The sequence below is a fragment of the Naegleria gruberi genome (assembly GCF_000004985.1).
Source record: "Naegleria gruberi genomic scaffold NAEGRscaffold_6, whole genome shotgun sequence".
Lineage (NCBI taxonomy): Eukaryota > Heterolobosea > Eutetramitea > Acrasida > Naegleriidae > Naegleria > Naegleria gruberi.
The window spans coordinates 17,754-38,210 of NW_003163321.1; the positions used below are offsets into that span (position 1 = coordinate 17,754).

Sequence of the window (20,457 nt, forward strand, 5' to 3'; positions counted from 1 at the left end):
CCAAGCTTTCTTCAACAGATTTCCCTTTGGTATTTGTTGTGCTCTATCAGTCATCCAAATTTGATAGTCCTGATGGTCTAAAGGTACTGTGGTGGTCTGGAGTGAGCATTGATGTTCTTCAAATATTCTATCATATTTCTCTCTTTCACATAATTGTCTCAAAATGACTTCATTATTGTTCACCCGCACAGAATAATCCTTTTCATACTCCTTCTTCTTCTTGTTGCTCAACCTTTGTGGTTGACAATACATAAAGGTATCTGGTATTACCGTTGAGAGAAATAATATTCTAAGTTTACGGAACAATACTTGAGCCAATAACTTATCTTCTTGTCCTATTTCTATTGTCGACCTAGGACCTTCAATGGGAGAGACAGCAAAGATATTCAACAATAAATTCTTATTATCTTCAATATCATCACCAAGCTCTTTCACAAATTTGAAGCCACTAACTTTAAAGTGCTCTGTGTAGTCTCTGGTGTTGGAGAGAAGTGAATTATAGAAAGTATGTGTATGTCCACCACCCTTGCTGGAACCCTTTATAATGGTGTCTGCTTCATCAACATGACTACTTTCGAATGCTTGAGTTTCAAATACTTTAACATGACCAACTCTTTCTCGCAAGGAAACAATATGTTTCACCAATATGTGAGCATACCATGATTTACCTGGAAACCCATGAACAGCTGCAACATAAACAGCCCAAAATTTGTTACCTGAGTCAAGAATTTGATTATTTGGTTTGTCATAATCAATATTATGTAGGAAGTCGCGTAATGACTCCCATAAAACCTTTGTCTTCTCATTTTCGAAATGAGGAGACAATGTATTACTGTTGTCAAGAAGAATATTACCTGTGTTGCCTAGAAGAAAGACTCTCACTTCATTCCATTCCTCATCTTCAACTTTGTTCAAATCTTCAAGACCTTTGATACCACAAACACACTCCCAAAATTCTTCCTTCTTCCTAACACCACATAAAGTTATTCTTAAAACATTTCACAAAGCCGTTCTTTTGCATGAAGGATACATATTATAATGTTGGATGCAGGTAATCCAAGGATACAACCAAGATTTAAATTTGTTCTTGGCTTGTGGTTTTTACAACAGATTGGAAAAGAAATGTTGCAAAATGGACACCATGAATCTTGTTTCACTCCAGGACAAACAACACCCAAGGCCTTTAAATCCATTGTCAAGAATACATCAATACTACAATGATACGAATCAATGGAAATACCATGTTTTCTGATTATTTCAATTTCATTCTTGAAATGATCAGCAATATGTGTCAATTCTGATTCGTCTCCCTTCCAGGCAGCCAAAGGAACACACACAACCCGAGAATGACCCAACCCAAAACACTTACTGTTAATAACAGTAATGGTTAATGTTGTTAATTTAGAATTTGCAGCATAATCAAGATTTAGGGCAACTATTAAATCTTTAAAGTTCATGTCATCTTCCTTACACAATGATCGTTTCTTCTTCTTCATCCAACCAATCCACTTTTAATACATAACAACATACGGTAGGAAGAATGGAATGGTATATGATGTTTCTATTTTCTCCAATTGATTTAAGTTTCACGTTAAATATATCTGCACACAATACATCTGTTGTCGATTGAGTTTGTTGTAAGGTTCCTGAGGGAAGTAAATCTTTCACTTTTCCTTCCAATCTGAATTCATCAACTGTGCCTTTAGAAACCAGTCTTCTATTTTTAACTAAGGTTTGTTTTAAGGCTATTTCTGTTACCTTATTGGAGTGTGAAGGCTTTCGAACTTTCTTTTTTTTTACCTTTTTTGATTTTGGTTGAGCCAATTCTTTTTCTCTTTTTCTCTTTTGACTCGCTTCCCACTGTTTATCTTGTATTGAGCTAAGTTCATTATATTCTTTTTGAAACAATTTTTTCTCAGGTTTTTTTCTTGTCTCAGGTTGAATGGGTGCGGTTAATCCTTCTTCCTCCATACGTCTATTATCTAACAAACCCTTTCTTTTTAAAAGCCCCAAAAAGGAGTACAAATCTCGGAATCCCTCTGCCTTACTAATTAAATCATGCCCAACAAGTTTTTGTTTCAAAATCTTCTTTCTTTTAAGGTTGGCACTTGAAGAAACATTTTCCTCATAATTGGTGAATTTGTAAGATATTTTGTTTGTGACAATTGAATTATCAAGATTAACAAATCCAAAATGTTCTGAAATATCAATATAATATCTTTTTAATCCGTTTTCCTCAATTACTATCCTATCTTTCTTTCCAATTCCATCATCATTGGGTATCTGAGTGGATTTGGAGTATTGTTCTGCAATTCTTTTTAGGAATTGTTGTTCTTTTGTTGGGTTTTTGGGTTCTTCTGTAGTTGTAGAAATCTCAACATCATTATTTTGGGAGGAATGATGACATGAATTTTGGGAGGAATGATGACATGAATATGTTTGTGGATTAGGATAACTCATATTACCATTATTTTGAGAGGAGTAATGACATGAATTTTGAGAGGAGTGATAATATGAGTTAGGATAGATTGGTGAATTGTATGAATTTTGAAAGAAGGTTGGATGATATGAATTTTGAGAGGAGTGATGACATGAATATGTTTGTGAGTTGTAAAGTGGGACGGTGGAAAATGGTGGTATTATATAGTCCTGTGAAGCTTGAGGATAATTGTTGGTATGAATGAATGGAGAGTATTGTGAATGGTATTGTTGATGATTTTGGTGTTGGTAATGTGTATCTTCTATTGATTCATCCAATGATAAACAATCATGCCAGTCACTTTCTGACATTTCTTTTAAAAATTTGAAAACCGTTACATTTAAAAACTGTTATTTATTATTCAAATTTCTAGAAAAATGTAAATTCATCCTCATCTTCGTATTTAATCTTTGTGTCGTAGCTGAAATGCATTGTTATTTCATTTGATTCCGTATCCATAATAAAAGAAATACTGTTGACTTCCAATAAATATAGTGTTCTAATGTATGTATCATCTTCCATTTGTGTGGTTGAACTAATTACTTGACGTCCCCAGTTTTCAAAAATGTCTAACATTGGAAGAATAGATTGAAATCTATACCCAAAACATGGTACCTTGTATTTAATTCCATGTCTATTGATGGTTCTGTCTGAATGGAAAAATTTAGCACCTTCCATGGCTTCAAATATTACTTGGAAAACCTCAGTTTCTAAACAACCACAGCTAATGTAGTTTCTCTTATGAATGCCACCTAGTTTGAGTAATCTATTAACCTTCACACGAGCACACTTGGAAAATAATTGGAAGGATCTAACTACAAATTGTTGTTCTTCATCACAAAGATCACCATAACCATGGGAGAGTGCTTGGATTTTAGGTAGGCCGTGTTCAATAATAATATCTTTAAAGTAAGTTTCTTCTTTACGTTGTTGTACAAGTTGGGCATTAACAGGTGTAGTGTTTGATGAAGAGTCAACGTCCATCATAGCCACATCGTCAATGGTACCTTCTTGAATGACAGTGGTGGAAGTATACTTGTATTGAGTGTTCATTGTTTAGTTATTGTTTTTTGTTTTGTTTGTTGGTAGCCAGAGGGTAATGTTGCGAGACATTTTATAGGTTTTTTTTTTGTAAGAAAAATCATCATTTTCCACAGCCTCTCCTTTCGCAGGCCATTAAAAATGATGGTTGCTAAATTGTAGTGTGATGTAGGTGAGTTGTTATTGTATTTTTTTAAGATTCCTTAAATGAACCTTAATACAGTACTGACTCCAACTGACAAGAGTAAGTGCTTCCGCTCCTACAAAGAATATTCAATATTACCCACTTTATATTTAATAAATTATACAATATCTTGATAATTATATGAACAATACATGATTTTTATTGTCGGAATCATCACTAAATCATGCTACCCATCCAGAAATATCAAAGGGTACATTTCAATATCACTCTATTGTATGAAAGTGTATAAAACTCACCCAAACCCCACCAACCCAAAACCTTCAAAGCGTATCCATCTATTATCCACCATGTGTACCAAACAATACTGACATTAGTTTTAAATGGAGTATAACTCAATCAGACGCAGTAAGACCACTAAAAATTGTTACAGATATCAAAGGGACCTCTGTTGCTATACTAAAATTTCCTGATGCAGGATATTATACCTATAAATTAACAGTTCAAGGAACAGTTGTGAAAGATCCAACTCTGACCTTTACTGAAACCTGCACTATCAAGACATTTCCAAGAGAACTATCCTTGAAAGCAAAAATTACAAGTATTTCATATAGAGATGCCATTGTTGGTATAACCAGTGAAGACCCTGATGCTGTACCAGCTGAGAAGGAGGAATGGAAATATTCATGTTTGACTGGAAATGGTGATGTTTGTGGTGATACTGTTGACACAATGTTGTCCAAAATGAATTCCCAACAATCAGAGATATCATTCCAAAGAACAATGTTCAACCAAACTTTTGTTAACACCAACACCAAATTTTACATTTCAATCCAATACTCAAAAGGAATTAGAGTTGCCAAATCACAAGTTATAGTTCAGTTTTCTAATGCTCCAAATATAATTCCCCCAATTTTAACAAACATTTACAGACCAACTAAAAAACTAAGCCCAGGAGATCGTATCGACATTGTAAATCAGGTATCTATTGGACAGAAAAAGGTGGCATGTGCAATTTATGATTCTTGGGGAAAAACTTTCAATATGAATTGGTATCTAGATGGTGAACAACGGGCTCGATGTGAGAGTATTAGTGCAACTGCAGAAGAAGGGAAAACATATAATTTTGAGTTTAGATTTGTTGATAATAATATAGAATATGTGGATATTACAACAGTGGTAGTGAATAGAGCTCCATCATGTACTTGTATTGTGACTCCAACGACAGGGTTTGCTATGGATACCATGATTACTATGACATGTCCTAACTGTCAAAATGAAGAACAATCTTTAGAGATATCGTTTGGTTTTATGGATTGTAATCGTCCTGTCACATTAAAAAAGGAGGGAATTCATTCCAAACTCCTTTCCCGCTAGGTTGCGATCCTGATTTATTCTTGAGTAATGAAGCTCAGGCTTTCATTAAGATAACGGACTTGAATACTGATATAAGCACAACTAAACAGTTTAAAATACAACTACACAATCCAGTGGCTGAAACTCTCGCTGACATGTCAAATTTGGTTGACTTGTGGAAAAGAAAGAGAGAGTCACTTCCTGTAGGTGATAGTCGCAGAAATGTTTTCAGTAGTGCCTATATAAGCAGAGCAGTTAAGGCTATACTGAAAGTTATGGATCCAGCAGCTCAATTAACTAGATCAATAGGAAGTAGAAGACTTAGAACGTTGGAATGCAATGGACATGGTACATTGATAAACGGAACTTGTGTATGCAATAGTGGGTACTACACAAATGATTGTAAATACAATGCAGCTGACTTGGCAGCCATTAGAACAATGAAGCAAAACTTGTTCGATGATTTCATTCAAAGTCAACTTGAAAGAAACAGTACTTTTGACCCAATTTCTGAAGCTATCCTTACAAGCTCTGTCTCTGGTATTGATTCATTCTTGGCGGATTTGAACTATTTGACTAACTCTACTTTTGAGAGTTGTGTTTATTTGTTTGCATCTGTATGGGATGAGGCAATATCTGATCCAGAGTTGACAATCTCACAAGAAGTTGCACAATCAAGCGTTACCATTTTGGAACGTATTTATCAGTCCTCTTTTAAAACTGTGGCACACAAAACAATTATTGATTCATACTTTAAAAAGATTAGCCAAATTAGATTGAGAACTAATAACATTGGAGAAAAATTATCATTCTCCAATGTTACATTTACTGATTCCTTTTCAATGAGAGAACTATCTTCGAGTTTAGATAATACCACCATTGTCTACTCTGATAAACAACCAAATTTACAAGTGAAATTTGCCGAATCAATGGATACCAAATATGATCAGCAAATGTTCATATTCTACACTTTCGGTTTAATCCAAGATTTGAGTAGTATTAATCAAACGATTAGTAATATCAGTGGACCTGAATATACTAACACGATGATTTCACAATCTGCCGTATTTTTGAAAGTCTACAATCAGAAATCAATTGCTGACTTGAATGATACCGATACCTCAATAGTGTATCAGATTCCACTTTCTGAAACGCTCCAAAAAACCAACTTCAAGCTTAGAAAATTAGTTCCTTCCACAGAGTACACTTATTCCTGTATCTCACTGGATGAAATTGGAGAACAGCTCGACACTAATGTAACTTGCTCCATCTCATTCATTGTTGGAAATGATCAATTAGTACAATGCACATGTTCAGAACCAACCACCGTTATTGTTGTAAAGAGTTCAAGAATAATTTCAGTAGATGATGGAGTAATATATTGTGATGGAATTCAAAGCTCTGATTTGAAATCTTGTAATGGAAATGGTAATTGTACTGATAATGAAGTATGTCATTGTAGTCCAGGTTTTAATGGAACCTATTGCGAATTTGAAATTCCAATTAACAATTCAACTATGGATAATTCCACAACTAGTGTTCAAAATTCAACCATTGATAATTCAACCACAGATTCAAATTCCACTTTTAACAATACTACAGATCCTGCTAGCAATAATACTATAATTTCTAATTCAAGTGATATCAATAATAATACCATGCAAAGTAATGCTACTGTTGGAAATAGTACTGTTGAGAATAACTCTACACTTGAGAATAATTCTACCACTCTTGACAACTCTACTTTAAATAATTCAACTCTATATAATTCAACTACACTTGAAAATAATTCTACCTTGGATTATAATTCAACTCTAAATAATACCACTTTAAGTAATTCTACCTTGGAACAATTCTACCATAGAAAATAATTCTACACTTGACAACTCTACTCATGCTGAAAATACTACCTGGTCAAATAATACTCAAGTAGAAAACAACACTCTGCATTCAAATGATTCATTGAATTCCAGTAACAATACATCTGAAAATTCATCAATTCCCCAAATTCCATTAGAAATGGATCTTATTATTAGCAAATCAGTGGCAGATTTTTGTGATCAAATCACATTCAATGCCATTGTGAAAAACAATAGGTATACTATTAATTTCATTTGGAGAAGCTCTGAATCAAACTCATATCTGAAACAATTACTTCAATCAATTAGTACTGATTCTATTTCAATAGAAACTGGATTGTTGGGATCGGGTTCTTACAACATTAGTGTGAGTATTTCAGAAAGAACCCAACAAGTCACTCAATCCAAGACTATTTCTATAAGGAAAGTTCAACCAAAATTATTCATGGATGACATCACTTACGTTTCTATTGGATCTGAAGTTGATGTCATGCCATCAATCACTCTTCCACATTGCTACCCTTATTCCAATTTGGTGTACAAGTATGAAATGAATACAAAGGAAGAATCTGTGGCAAATATTGACAAGATAGTTTTTGACGAAACTTTGGAAATTAAATGTTCAAAAGGAGGAGAAAGTTGCAATGATATTTCAACTCCAATAACTCCAACCTATTCAACCATTCTTCAGGAAGGTGTTTACAACTTTACAGCCATATTCACCAAAGGATCAAGAAGCTCAATCAGTACCATTATTGTTACTGTCCAAAGTCCAAGCTTACCAAACAATGCATTTGTTTCCACATTATCATTGTCTAACACTGAAGATTTGAATAATGTTGATCCAAACAATGATCTAAAAGTTAGCTTTAGAACAAGTGAAAAGTTAACCAATCCAAAATACACTTGGACTTCTGACCTTCCTATCAGTGGAAATAGTGCAAGTTATCTCATCATTCCTAAATCATATCTGGTAACAGGTGTTCAACATAACATTACTTTAGATATCAAAGATGGATCCAGATATTCCAAGACGACAATCTATTTCATTGTTAATTCACCACCTACTGTTGGAAGCTTTGCAATCACTCCTCAAGAAGGAAGTGCACTTGAAACTGTATTCACATTAGATGTACAAGAGGGATGGTTAGATTCAAATTTACCACTCACTTTCAAATTCTTCTACCTGGATGAATATTCAAATACTTGGATTCCTCTCTCTGAAAGAACAGAGTCTAATGTTTTGAGTGTTTCATTACCTCCTGGTTATGGAAATTATTCTACACTTAGAACTAAGGTTCATGTATATGATTCTATGGGTGTATATTCATATAAGGAAAGTTATGCAATTGTTAGAAAGCCAAATATCATTTCTGACTCGATGATTTCAACTCTTAATGCTATCAACTCGTCCACTTCATCTCCTTCAGTGCTATCCACTGCCCTGAATGTTATAAGTACAGTTAGTGACAAGACGGAAAAAGTTATTGGCATTACTAATAGTTTGGTTTCTAATTACGTAGAGAATGCCAATTTGGAAAATATCAATTCTGAAAAAGCCCTCTCCACAATCTCTATCTATTCATATAGTGCATCTTGTTTACCATATTTGCAAGACTCGGTTACATCTGCTCTGATTTCAAAATTAGAAAGTTTTACTGAGCTTATTTCTGCAAACTCGTTTGATTCATTGGATGAGCAATACTTGGATTCAATCAAATCTACAACTGACAAGTTATATGACAAGGTTTTGTCTAAAACAAAAAGAAGCTTATCAACCAAGGAATTGATAGCTCTGGAAAATGTCTATGTAAACTTGGCAAGGGCCTATGTCAAGAGTTCCTTACCAGATATGAAAGGAAAATTAATTACCTCAAACTCAATTTCAACCTATTCCAGAAAGATCAACACTGCCTCTGCTAAGAGTTCATTAATTACCAGTGAAATTGTAGACTCTAACAATACTATATTATCATTAACTTCAAATATTGCTCAAAAACTTTCCCTTTCCTCTTTCACAATAATTGTCAAATCACAAAGTTCTCTTGTGAACAAGATTATTTCCAAAGTATTGACCGTCTCCATACCAGAAGTACCAAATGGAATTATTTCCAACTCTCCAATAGGATCCCTCCTCATCAAACATTCCACAGTATCATCAAATAATATTTCGTGTGTTTGCTTCAACAGCATTTCCAATAGTTTTGAAAAGGATGTTGGTTGTTGTCGATTGACAACAGTTTCCTCTCGTTCCATTTCGTCCACCTCATCCATTTACCTCTACAGAACTGCAATATTTGCACTGAGGGATGAAAACCATGGAACAATCATTACTGAAGAATCTATTCCAATCAAACCAAAACCAACAATATCCGTTGGTAGTGGAAGTGGAGATGGAGGAAATCATGTCATTAAACCACCAAAGCAAACAAGAACCAACAATAATAATCTATTTGGATTACTTTCACTTTTGGCCACTTTGTTTGTGGCAGTGGCCATAAGTGTTGCAGTGATTGTCCTCTGTGTGAGACAAAGAAAGTACAAGGCAATGCAAAATGCTGCTCCTGTTGATCTTCCTATGCGTTCCGAGATCTGAAACTGATAGTCTGTAACAACAATAAATATGTTCTTTACCTCTGATAAAATAGTTGAAGGAAATTTGATGGAAAATTGTTGTTGGTGTGAGGCTGAGTGATTATCTTGGCCATCTTTTGAAGTGAAACTACAAGATGAACATTAGTGTTAGCCAACATCCTATCAATGTATTTATTGTTGTATTGATGAAGAATGACCAAGTAGATGATGAATAATTAATGTTAGGAAAACATGTAAAAATTCAACTTTTCAATCTCTGGAAAAAAGTTGAAAAACATTGCAAAAACATCCTTCCTGATGTGGTACAATAATAAATCTTTGCTCTCCTCTTGAAATTGAACAAGTTTTCCAAAAGTGTTTCTTGCGAATTTTAGCTTTTTACTACCTTGCTCTACAGCAGGTATGTACTCGAAGAAAAGTTTTGAAACTTTCCAGGGTGATACTCTTGATGGTTTAGAACAAGGCCATAATGGTCTTATTGCTCTGGTTGTTGATGATCATGATGAAAATATAAAAATTAATAACGCGATGAGGTTATTCTTGAATTTAACCATTCGCACCAATTTAGTTGTTATATAGTATTGATGATGAACAATTAATTATGGTTTTACTTCTCCAACTCGACAAAAGTTTCCATAAAATTAGTAATTGCCTTCCAAAATTTGTAATTAATGATGAAATACTAAAAAACCAATCTCTATACACTCCAAACTATCCAATCTAACTGCACAGTAAGTGCCTTTAACAACGATGGAGTATTGCCTTTGAAAATCATCACCGAGCAAGGTGCATGTATTTGATGAAAATTTTCTTTGTTATTTTTTCTTGTTTTTCAATCAACTTTCGCTCATCACTTTTCTCAGAACAATAAAAAATTTCATCATTGTTAGCTTAATATTGAATGGTCAGAGACTGCTAATTTTCTTCATGTGAAGTGAATGTCAAAACCATTCTTCCAATAGTAAGACTTAATTGGAAATTATTGGAAAGAAACTTCTCCTTTGTCGTCTTATTGTTGATGAGCTAGTGGCGCAGTATCACCACACTGTAAACTCCTTTCGGAACTTATTGTAAACTCCTTCCAACTTCATACCACAATCTTCCGTAATTTCTAATTTCTCAGCTCTGCCTCCTATTTCACTCCATAAAAAAAATGTCACAAGATCAAACTCCTGAATCCACCACCACTGACAACACTCTTGCTGATCCAAAACTTTCAATCTCCAAGTTGATTAATAATTTAACCGAAAATTGCTCCAATGATGAGATTGACAATATTTCTGAGAGAATTGAATCCTCTCCATTGCAAAATCATGATCAATCCGAATTATTATGTTCCTTGGGTGAGGTTTTATATTTGTTACAGAGGGATGATGAGAAGGCAATGATGTTTATTGAAAAATCCATTCAGAAGAATGATCAGAATGCGAAGGCTTACTTTTATAAAGGCATGCTAGCTGTTTTTATTCCTGGAAGAGAGGATGATGATATAATTGCATTGGAGAAGGCAATTGAGATCAAGTCGGATATTGGGTTTTATTGGTTCGAGTTGGGGAGAGCTTTTATTAGAAAGAAGATGGATGAGAAGGCTTTGGAATGTTTGAAAAAGTATGTCGAGTTGGATAGAGAGGATGCTATCAAGAAGCAAGTAACCTCTACACTCTATAATTTGGGAATGAGATGGTTTTTGGAGAAGAATTATGAGAAGGCTCTTGAATCTTTCGAAATTGCTGATGGATTGAGTTTGGATCCTGATTTGCAATTGAAGGGAAAGATTGTACAGACCTATGAGAAATTGGGAAAGAAAACTGAACGAGATGAAACTATTCAAGAACTCTACAAATTGTATAGAAACAAATCACTTGAAAATCAAATTAGATTTTGTAGAGATCAATTCACTCTCGATTCGTATGAAAACCATACCAATGTTACTGTATTTGTGTACGAATTCTTTGAATTGATTGGTGATATGGCTTTGAAATATCTATTCCAGGTCAGCACTGAAAAATCAATTCTCTGCAAAATTTCCATGGGCAGTTACACTTTCACCAATCAATTTCACATGGAGATGAATTCTGCATCTCAACCCGATGAGAGAGTTTACCATCTCGATGGTTACTACCCAGGAATGCACAAGACTTTTGGATTTTATTCTGGAACAACTGAGAAACCAAATATTACATACGAAGAACTGAAACAAAAGGTATTGGATATTCTTGAGGGAAACTCTACTGCAATTTCATCTTCCACCACTCCTAATCAATAGTAACTTTATCCTAAAAGTAATTTGTTGATTATAAGTGGATTTAGCAATCTTTGAAATTAATATTTAAAGCTAACGTAAAAACCATGTAATAATACAAATGAACTTTACAACTTTATTATCTCACAACCGCCATTAACCGTTATTGAACAAATCTGATTTTAAAAATACAAAAAAATGCAAAAACATGATGACCACGATAATGTTGTTCTCTCTTTAATTGATTTCAAACCACATTGCAATACAATCAGTGATGATAATAATACTGATGAAGAATCATCATTAATTTTGAATCGGAGGCTTGGTGAAAAATTAAAGTATGCTTGTAAGAAATTTTCATTAAATTACGAGCAAGTTGATAAACTTTCCATAGGAAGTTGTGACCATATCTACTTTTCTCAAATATGCAAAGAATATAATGTGTTGGTGGTGGGAAATGATAAATCATTGCTCTTTTTTGATTTGGAAACTAGGAAACAAGTGTTTGAGTGTCGATTTGCAACAACAATTCGATATTTTACAATTAATAGATATGATCTATTCTTATCTTGTCAAGATTACAAACTGAGAAGATACAATTTAGAGAAGATAATGAACAAAGAACAGCTATCAGACTGTTTGATTTGGGAGAGCCCAAAGCTCAAGAATATTTGGGGATTTGCAATTCAGAATCAATTGATTTATGTTTGTGATTTTTCTATTAATGGAGAGCATTTGAAATGTTTCGATTATAGTACAGGAGCTCTGATTGATTTGAAAAATACACCAAAATTGACCAAAATAACTCACATTACATTTTCCCAATATAATGAAATGTTCGTTTGTGGATACAACTTTCTGGCAAAGCTTGTGTTAAAGGATGACAATCAGTGGGTATTGAAGAAAAAAGTTACAAATTTCAAATCTAGTAGAGGACTGTATTCAATATACTATGAAAAATCAAGTGAGAGAATTTTTGTAACAGATCACTCGTTTGAAATAATAGTATTCGATAGAAATTTAAATCAGATCCATACTTTCAAGGATAGACATTCAAATGATAAGGCATTTGCTTATGGAATTAATATTGATGAGGAAACAGGTTATAGTTACTTGTCTAGATATAGTGATTTGATTGTTTACAAGTAGATCATCTATTATTAAATGAACAAACTTCCAAAATTCACAGTAATTAAACTGGTTTTTTAATTTGTTCCAACATTGAAGGAAAAAACAGTTACAACTTTACAAAAGAGGAATGGATTGAGTTTCACTTTGAATTTATGTTAGATAATATATTTTGGAGATTCTAAGAAAATTATTCGAAACACAAAGTGACATCACTCAAAGTCACCGCATCATTGTGCACAGCAAATCTCAGTAAGCAATTTTCCATTTCAATTATTCCTTTTTGAATTCCTTCTCTACACAGGATCATTCCACAATATAAATCATCCCCTTTCATTACTGCTAAATCTACTATTTCATCTGGTTTTCTTCCAAAATCTCCAATTAATTCATGAGCATTGAGTAGTGGAACGAATGTGAGATCTTCAGTCTTTCTGAGAATGCTATGATGTTTCACATTATCATTCCTTCCAAAATGCAATAGCTCATTATTTTCTAATAGTGGAATAGTTCAATGTAAACTTAATTGTTAAAAAAAACTTACGTGAAAGAGCAAAGGAGGAACGTCCAGAGCAACAAATAGATTTGAAATGGGACGCATTCTCAAACTGAATTCTTACCAAATTGACACAGTCAGGATTATTATATTGATCTTCCCACACTTTTCCAAGTTGACCACTATCATTATAACAAATCAATATCAGCACAACTAGTCACTACTTACTCTTTCATTAAACCACAACCATACAATTCATTGTCAAAAGTCAAGTACAATGAATGAAAACTTCCACAAGCATGTTTCTTCACACGACCTTGCAATTTAGAAATAAGTGTAAAATGAGTCAAATCAGCTCCTCTATTTCCTTCTACACCCACATTGATATAGCTATTATATCCACTTCCATAACAATCACCATTCTTACATCTCACGACAACAAACAAGAAACCCATTTCAATATCAACAACTGGACTTGGAAGGGATGACAAAAATCCGTGCAATGTAAATTTAGAAAGGTTCATATCATCATCTGTTCCTAATCCAAATACTCCACTACAATTCTCTCCATAAACATAGACCTTTCCCATTTCTTTTAAATTTAAAATGAATTCGAAATTTAACAAATAATTATTAAATATCCAATTCAATTTCCATAAAAGTTGAATTCAATTTCCATAAATGAGAATGAACAATCGAAAACACACACATACCAGTTAGCAAGAAAAAGAACTCAGCTAAAGTATTACTTCTCACACATTTCACTCGATCACCAACAATTAATTGTGGTAATTCCACTCCATTGACATCTCCTTCACTCAAATTCTTATCACTTTGTTCAGCAATGTACATTTTCATATTGGTCAATATTATTTTCTTCTGTGATTTAATTTCCTTGTTGATTATTCTTTCATTTGGAGCAAAGAGTTTCGTATTGGTATAAGAAATTGTTTGTGAGAGAAAACCCGAATTGTTGACAGGATCAGAAAATATATCCATTGATGGATAATAGAAAAGAATGGATGAATGTTGATTATGCCAAAAATCAGGAATTGCCATCACATAGTCTGTTTCATGCGAACGAATTTCCTTCACATTCGGCTGGTTTATATTCGAAAGTGCACAATAAGAATATAAAGATCTAGCTTGCATCACATAATCATAATGAAGAGAGTCGGTCTTTGGTTCCTCTCTGAGTCTACTTGTTGAAATTTCATAAAGGCGGTTGCGGTTTGGGTTTGTAAACATTTTTTTTGATTTGGTTTACCAAAGATTCGAATACACACGTGTGAAAGAAACTACTAGTAGAACTTGCAATGAACACAAAGATTCTTGAACATCCTATTCCTCCTGAGAGAAGATGAATATTTTGTTGTTTGTCATTAATTTTCAAAATTTATAAAACCTTTTGTTGTTTAGTATAACAATACTAAAGTACAAAACAAGTAAAAATCAAAGCCACAACAATTACCAATTGAACCAATTCTCTACTGAGTGCACTATCTTTCACTCCCATCCCTGTTCTTGTTCCATTTCCATTTCCATCCACAACTGCAAAACTTGTTGCTCCACCAATTGCATTCTTATCATTACACAATTGACTAGCACAACAAACCAAATTTGGATAGGCAGCAGGTTGTGCCCTCCATGAATTACAGTTCGATTCTGGTGTAAATCCATATATTTTCTCTCCCATATTTGGATCTTTGAGGTCATATCTGTAACAAACAAATCCGGATGGACAGGATTGTGTGGCGCCATAGTAATTTCCTAATTTGTCGTATCCAACATTACAGGAAAATGCATGGCAGGAGAGTGTCAAGCCAATGAATATTAAAAAAATTAAAATTGTGAGAGTTGAGTGATGGTTGCGTTGTTGCATTTTTTTTTAATGGAATGTAAATGTCACTATTCAAATTGATGATTGATTCAATAGATCTGCTGGTATTTCCCTTTGCGGATTCTAATTGGATAACTTCCAACATAATCAAACCATTACAACCTTTCAAACAACTTTTCAACTATTCTATTGTTGCGCTTTTTCTCACCAAATGTTGTGAATAATTTAAGGATTTAAGAGACACCTTATTATCACAGCGTGTAGGGGAAACAGTCGTTTTTAAGGTCCCTACCTTTCCAGTGGCGAAGACCAGCATTTGTAGTAGGGGGATCAATATATTAGCATTGTAAATTCAGTTCCGCTGAAGGAGCTCCTCTTCAAATAAGGCAACGTAATGTTCACCAAGATGCAAAATACCAAGCAACACATTTTCTAAGGAACGCACAATAGGTGTGTATGTTGGCAAGCTTAACACTGTTTGTTATTTGAAGAATCAACAATCTTAATAAGTGAAAGGTATTTACTCTTTGTGGCGAGTGGAGGTTTGTGCAAAAAAACAAAATTATTGGTGAGCTCAATGCATCCACATACAATGACTCTTATTAGTAACATGGTGAGGAATCAACAATACGAAGATGAGGACAGTGTCAATCAAAGTGTTGTTATTTTGGAGAGTTGGTGCTCCGTGGGACAGAGAAGAGAAGGTGTTGAGAGAGGAGCTTTTCATTTACTTGACACACAACAATTAAATCACTTGCCGATCATTAGAATCGATCAGGAGAATAGTAGTAGCACAACAAGTAGTCCAGACAGTGCTTTGTGCAATAGAGCAATTGTTGCGGAAGAGGAGATTTGTCATAATCAGAGGAGGGTTGCTTCTTTCAATCAACAAATTGCTCAAACAATTGATAATTTATTTAACACAACGAGTGAGAAGAAACCTTTTATTGTAAATATTGGTGGAGATCATTCAGTTGCCATTGGTTCAATTTATGCAATGATGAAGCAATATCCAGATTTGAGAGTATTGTGGGTGGATGCACATGCAGACATTAATACACCAAAAGGTTTGTTTTCAACTCTTTTTACGATATTAATTTGAATACTTCCTGAATTCTATTGAATATGTAAAACATGATAATTTCACATAGGTTCAATGAGTAAGAACATGCATGGAATGCCACTTGCTTTTCTCTGTGGAGAATCAATTTTAGGTCAAGAAAGAAAATCACTTGTTGGTTTTGAATGGATGAATGAAGAGATTAGTCTTGATGTTTCTTCTCGGTTAGCCTATCTTGGTCTTCGAGATGTTGATGATTTTGAACATGGAATCTTGGAAAAATTCAATATCAAACATTTCACAGCAAGCCAAATTCATCAATTTGGAATTGGTAATTGCTTGGAAGAATGTTTTACTCATTTGAATTTGAAAAACAGTCAACTTCCTTTATTTTTGAGTTTTGACGTGGATGGCATAGATCCAGAATTCACACCTAGCACTGGAACTGCAGTGGAGAATGGAATTTCACATCAAGATGGAATAATGATTTGTAAAAAGTGTGGAGAATATTCTAATTTTGTAGGAATGGATTTGGTTGAGGTAAATCCATCGATTGGTGATGAAGAACAAGTGGAAAAGACAATACTAAATTCCATGCATTACATTACAACTGCAGTTGAACGAAGATTATAGGTATTTCATGACAGTTGTCATGTGTTAATCTTTATAGACTTGGAAGCATTGTTCACACTTTTTGTAAGGTTGTATAAATTGATAGCCTCCTTTGCCTCTAGTGGAGGTCAAAGAGTCCGTAACTCCTATTGTAGAATTTCCTATCACGAGTACCAAGTTCCTTACTATGATGTTCCAAGTTATTAAGAAATTTTCTTTTAAAACACAAAATTTTCAATTTTTTACAAATTTTCAAAAAAAAATCCTTAAACCATCTCAATACACAGCTCAATTCAAACTCTTATTACAAAATGATCGTCATTAGGAAACAAATGATTGATAAGGTAACCTACAGAAGGGAATATAAAGATCGATATATTCCCTTAATTGAATATTATCGTAAGAAATATCATTTAAAGATTGAAGAGAATTGTTCCTTGCCTTCCTCCTTTGTGGCTTCAGAGAATGAGAAGAATATTGCTAAAGTTTTCATTAGAAAGAGACCTATGTTTGAGAATGAGTTTTCGAATAGACAATTTGATGTTGTAACATGCAAGAATGATGGAATTATTCTTTCATGAATGCAAGATTCATACATTATTCAGACCTGAACTTTCTTATATTGAATCGGTCAATTTTTCCCTTCCATTGGGAAGTTTTCAATGAAGAGACAACAACTCACGACTTGTCCGAATCTTCAGTCAAATCTATTCTTTATAATCATGTTCTTTCATTGGAAAGTTTGGAACTGTTTTTTGCTTTGGACAAACTGGAAGTGGCAAAACATTTACAATGAGTGGAATGATCAACTTGTTTTCTGAGGATTTGTTTACACAATTACCTTCTTCCAAGAGAGTGACCATGACATATGTCGAGCTAATTGGTGAGTCAGTTTATGATTTATTGAATGAACATAAGGAAGTGGAGGTGAGAGATGGTGGAGAGGGAGAATTTGTATTGTGTGAAAATGTTTGGGTTGATATTAAGGACAGTACAGAGTTGCAACGAAATTATCATTTGGCGGGAAGTTTGAGAGAAACTCATGCAACAAGAGTCAATTCAAACTCTTCACGTTCCCATTACATTTGTAGATTGTCAATTCTGGATCAAGACAATTCAGAATTTGCAAGATTGACATTTTGTGATTTGGCAGGTTCAGAAAGAAATATCGATTCTTTCTATCACAATTCAGAAAGATTGAAGGAATCAGCAGCGATCAATTCCTCTCTGATGGCTCTCAAAGATGTCATGAGGGCACTTGTTCTCAAGAAACAAGGAACCAATGTCAGAATTCCTTACAGAGCTAGTAAACTCACCAGAATTCTAAAAGATGGATTTGAAACATTGGAAAAACCAACTCAAACAATTCTAATTTCAACAATTTCTCCACAAGCTTGTGATGCAGAGCATACAATGAATACTTTGAAACATGTTTGTGCTATTGGAAATCATTCGTATCATGCTGAAAATGGGAAATTAATTTTCAGAGAAGTGATTTCAGAACCAAAGTTAGCACATTACAAAATTGAAGATCAATTAAAACCACTTACAAAAATGGATAGATCAGAAACCTTGGAATGGCTCAGTAAGGTTAGAGGTGGAATTTTAAAATCTGATTTGAAAAAGTTTCCAAGCAATATGGATGGGAAAATGTTAACTAAACAAGCAGAAAAAAGATTACAACAATTATTAGAAAGTGAAATATTGGGAAGTCAATTGAGACAAGAAATTATTGATTATACAAATAAGTGTAATCAGCAAAAGGTGGAACACATTGAAACTATTAAAAGAATAAACAAATAAAAGTGCTCACAAGGAAAAGTTCTCTAAATTTCCATGTAAATATGAAGAAAATGAATTAGTTTGATGTTAAAATGAAATTAATTATTGAACTAGATTTATTTTACACATATATTGATATTGCTGAACTCGAATTAAAGTGGAAATATACCACCATTTTTGTAATATTTCACTGTCTATTAACAATTACAAATACTCCATTGATTTCCTGGTGTAACAGGAGGTTTTGTAATATCAATTGGTCTAGGTTGTGGTGGAACAATATCAGGAGGATTGACAATATTTTTTGGAGGAGTCTTTGAGTGAATTTCGTTCATAATCGTATTAAATGCCAGTTCAACATTATGTGCATTGAGTGCTGAAGTTTCCATATAAGCACTTCCAATAGATTTGGCATATTCTGTTGCTTCTTCAATTGAAACTTGTCTCAAATGATTCAAATCACACTTATTTCCTACGAGTACCTTTTTACACTCTTGATCTCCATATTTGATTAATTGATTTGCCCATTTACCAGCATTGTCGAAACTTTCCTTATTTGTAATATCAAAGACAACCATACAACCTTGAGCTCCACGATACATTGCAGGCATTACAGCTTGATACTTTTCCTGTCCAGCACTTTAAGTATTTTACAATTTTTGTAAATATATTAAATATTAAATAATTGAAACTCTTACTTACGTATCCCAAATTTGAGCATGTACAGTATTTCCCTTAATTTGAATTTCCTTTGAAGCAAAATCAACTCCAATTGTTGGTTTAGTATTCAAATTAAACTTGTTATGAGCAGCTCGAACAATCAATGATGATTTTCCAACTCCTGAATCTCCAATCACAATAACTATTTTATATTACATTAACGAAATATCATCACGTGGTCGTGATTATTAAACAATTCCGATCAAAATTATTAAATATTATATAAATATTAAATAGTATTATAACTTACGCTTGTAGGAATATCTAATTTCCTCTTCAACATTTCCCGATGACGACATTCTTAATTATTATTAGTATTTATAAATTAGTATGAATTGTTAGCAGTGTAGCAATTCGCTTTGTTTTTTTTAACTTTGTTATCTGGTTGAACTCTGAATTTCCCGCCTTTTTAAAAAATCATAAATTTACGCTACAACGTCTATTTCAAAGATATTTATAGATTTGCCACGTTGTTTTCAACGGCAACAGAAAATAATGGAAATTGCACAACATGAAGAGAGAACACAATAAATAATTATGTTGTTGAGCTTTTTCAAATAGGAAGTTTTAGGTTGTTGTGTTACAATACAAATCAGAGTTAACTCTTTATCGAGATTACAAAGTTGAAACTCTGTTTCTCAATTAAACTTTTGGTAAAGAAGTAAACAACTGTAAATTCCTTGACAATCTATCATTCTAAATAAATTGAAAAGTTGTGGACTATATCGAAACCATATTGACAAATGACTTGTTGTTAATTACATCTTGGTGAAGAGTGATTCCAATCCAACATTCAAGAATCAAAAGGTAAAATAGAATTCTTATTGATTGAATTGACTCGTTGATTATTTTTGGTTCTTTCTTTGTGTTACAACTTATATACTGAGATAGTTAGGAAAGAAAGGATTCGTTCAGGGTCGTATTTAGTGACAAATAAAATCTCTCATGGTTACAACAGAATTATTAAAAATTCCCATTTAGTTAGTTATTTATTATTCTGTCTTCACATTCTAATCCTTTCCAATAACTTCAATATTCACAATTATACAACAAACAACAATACAACCAAACTGAAACTTACTTTGAAACCCACAATTGAGTAAAT

The 20,457-nt window shown here is 33.4% G+C and overlaps 10 protein-coding genes across 10 annotated transcripts in view; 5 read left to right on the forward strand and 5 right to left on the reverse strand.

Moving 5' to 3' along the window:
- The window catches only part of NAEGRDRAFT_63159 (uncharacterized protein), a gene marked incomplete at both ends in the record, with an annotated part of 8,873 nt that extends 6,083 nt beyond the window's left edge, over positions 1-2,790 (reverse strand). The window contains 3 exons of the mRNA XM_002681386.1: positions 17-963; positions 1,158-1,508; positions 1,531-2,790. Coding sequence (XP_002681432.1) covers positions 17-963; positions 1,158-1,508; positions 1,531-2,790 — 2,558 coding nt within the window. The remainder of the gene's footprint in view (positions 1-16; positions 964-1,157; positions 1,509-1,530) is intronic.
- A 58-nt stretch (positions 2,791-2,848) lies between these two features.
- Positions 2,849-3,532, reverse strand: NAEGRDRAFT_63160 (uncharacterized protein; the record flags this gene model as incomplete). The annotated part of the gene is made up of 1 exon (XM_002681387.1): positions 2,849-3,532. One exon carries the CDS (start codon positions 3,530-3,532, stop codon positions 2,849-2,851), a length of 684 nt encoding a protein of 227 aa, XP_002681433.1.
- A 195-nt stretch (positions 3,533-3,727) lies between these two features.
- NAEGRDRAFT_63161 (uncharacterized protein) lies at positions 3,728-9,473 on the forward strand (the record flags this gene model as incomplete). Its single annotated transcript, XM_002681230.1, has 4 exons — positions 3,728-3,764; positions 4,096-4,980; positions 5,010-6,656; positions 6,853-9,473. 4 exons carry the CDS (start codon positions 3,728-3,730, stop codon positions 9,471-9,473), a joined length of 5,190 nt encoding a protein of 1,729 aa, XP_002681276.1.
- A 1,152-nt stretch (positions 9,474-10,625) lies between these two features.
- On the forward strand, positions 10,626-11,738 carry NAEGRDRAFT_63162 (uncharacterized protein; the record flags this gene model as incomplete). Its single annotated transcript, XM_002681231.1, has 1 exon — positions 10,626-11,738. The coding sequence occupies one exon, from the start codon at positions 10,626-10,628 to the stop codon at positions 11,736-11,738; it is 1,113 nt and encodes a 370-aa protein (XP_002681277.1).
- A 174-nt stretch (positions 11,739-11,912) lies between these two features.
- On the forward strand, positions 11,913-12,863 carry NAEGRDRAFT_63163 (uncharacterized protein; the record flags this gene model as incomplete). The annotated part of the gene is made up of 1 exon (XM_002681232.1): positions 11,913-12,863. One exon carries the CDS (start codon positions 11,913-11,915, stop codon positions 12,861-12,863), a length of 951 nt encoding a protein of 316 aa, XP_002681278.1.
- A 169-nt stretch (positions 12,864-13,032) lies between these two features.
- Positions 13,033-14,586, reverse strand: NAEGRDRAFT_63164 (uncharacterized protein; the record flags this gene model as incomplete). Its single annotated transcript, XM_002681388.1, has 4 exons — positions 13,033-13,337; positions 13,387-13,520; positions 13,567-13,930; positions 14,052-14,586. The coding sequence occupies 4 exons, from the start codon at positions 14,584-14,586 to the stop codon at positions 13,033-13,035; spliced, it is 1,338 nt and encodes a 445-aa protein (XP_002681434.1).
- Positions 14,587-14,767: 181 nt separating this feature from the next.
- On the reverse strand, positions 14,768-15,220 carry NAEGRDRAFT_63165 (uncharacterized protein; the record flags this gene model as incomplete). Its single annotated transcript, XM_002681389.1, has 1 exon — positions 14,768-15,220. The coding sequence occupies one exon, from the start codon at positions 15,218-15,220 to the stop codon at positions 14,768-14,770; it is 453 nt and encodes a 150-aa protein (XP_002681435.1).
- Positions 15,221-15,788: 568 nt separating this feature from the next.
- NAEGRDRAFT_46282 (arginase) lies at positions 15,789-16,871 on the forward strand (the record flags this gene model as incomplete). The annotated part of the gene is made up of 2 exons (XM_002681233.1): positions 15,789-16,245; positions 16,330-16,871. The coding sequence occupies 2 exons, from the start codon at positions 15,789-15,791 to the stop codon at positions 16,869-16,871; spliced, it is 999 nt and encodes a 332-aa protein (XP_002681279.1).
- A 290-nt stretch (positions 16,872-17,161) lies between these two features.
- NAEGRDRAFT_88159 (kinesin) lies at positions 17,162-18,653 on the forward strand (the record flags this gene model as incomplete). The annotated part of the gene is given in 3 exon segments (XM_002681234.1): positions 17,162-17,392; positions 17,422-17,574; positions 17,592-18,653. The coding sequence occupies 3 exon segments, from the start codon at positions 17,162-17,164 to the stop codon at positions 18,651-18,653; spliced, it is 1,446 nt and encodes a 481-aa protein (XP_002681280.1).
- Positions 18,654-18,732: 79 nt separating this feature from the next.
- NAEGRDRAFT_56963 (rab family small GTPase) lies at positions 18,733-19,718 on the reverse strand. Its single transcript, XM_002681390.1, has 3 exons — positions 19,603-19,718; positions 19,335-19,494; positions 18,733-19,271 (listed from the first exon to the last, which is right to left on the reverse strand). Exons 1-3 carry the CDS (start codon positions 19,649-19,651, stop codon positions 18,830-18,832), a joined length of 651 nt encoding a protein of 216 aa, XP_002681436.1. The 5' UTR covers positions 19,652-19,718; the 3' UTR covers positions 18,733-18,829.
- Positions 19,719-20,457: the final 739 nt, after the last annotated feature.

Excerpts from the sequence above, each read along its gene's own strand:
- NAEGRDRAFT_56963 (XM_002681390.1), bottom strand. The coding sequence starts at position 19,651 with ATGTCGTCATCGGGAAATGTTGAAGAGGAAATTAGATATTCCTACAAG. Across the intron at positions 19,495-19,602 it reads AATTAGATATTCCTACAAGC|TTATTGTGATTGGAGATTCA; the intron begins GTAAGTTATAAT and ends AATATAAAATAG. Across the intron at positions 19,272-19,334 it reads CATGCTCAAATTTGGGATAC|TGCTGGACAGGAAAAGTATC; the intron begins GTAAGTAAGAGT and ends AAATACTTAAAG.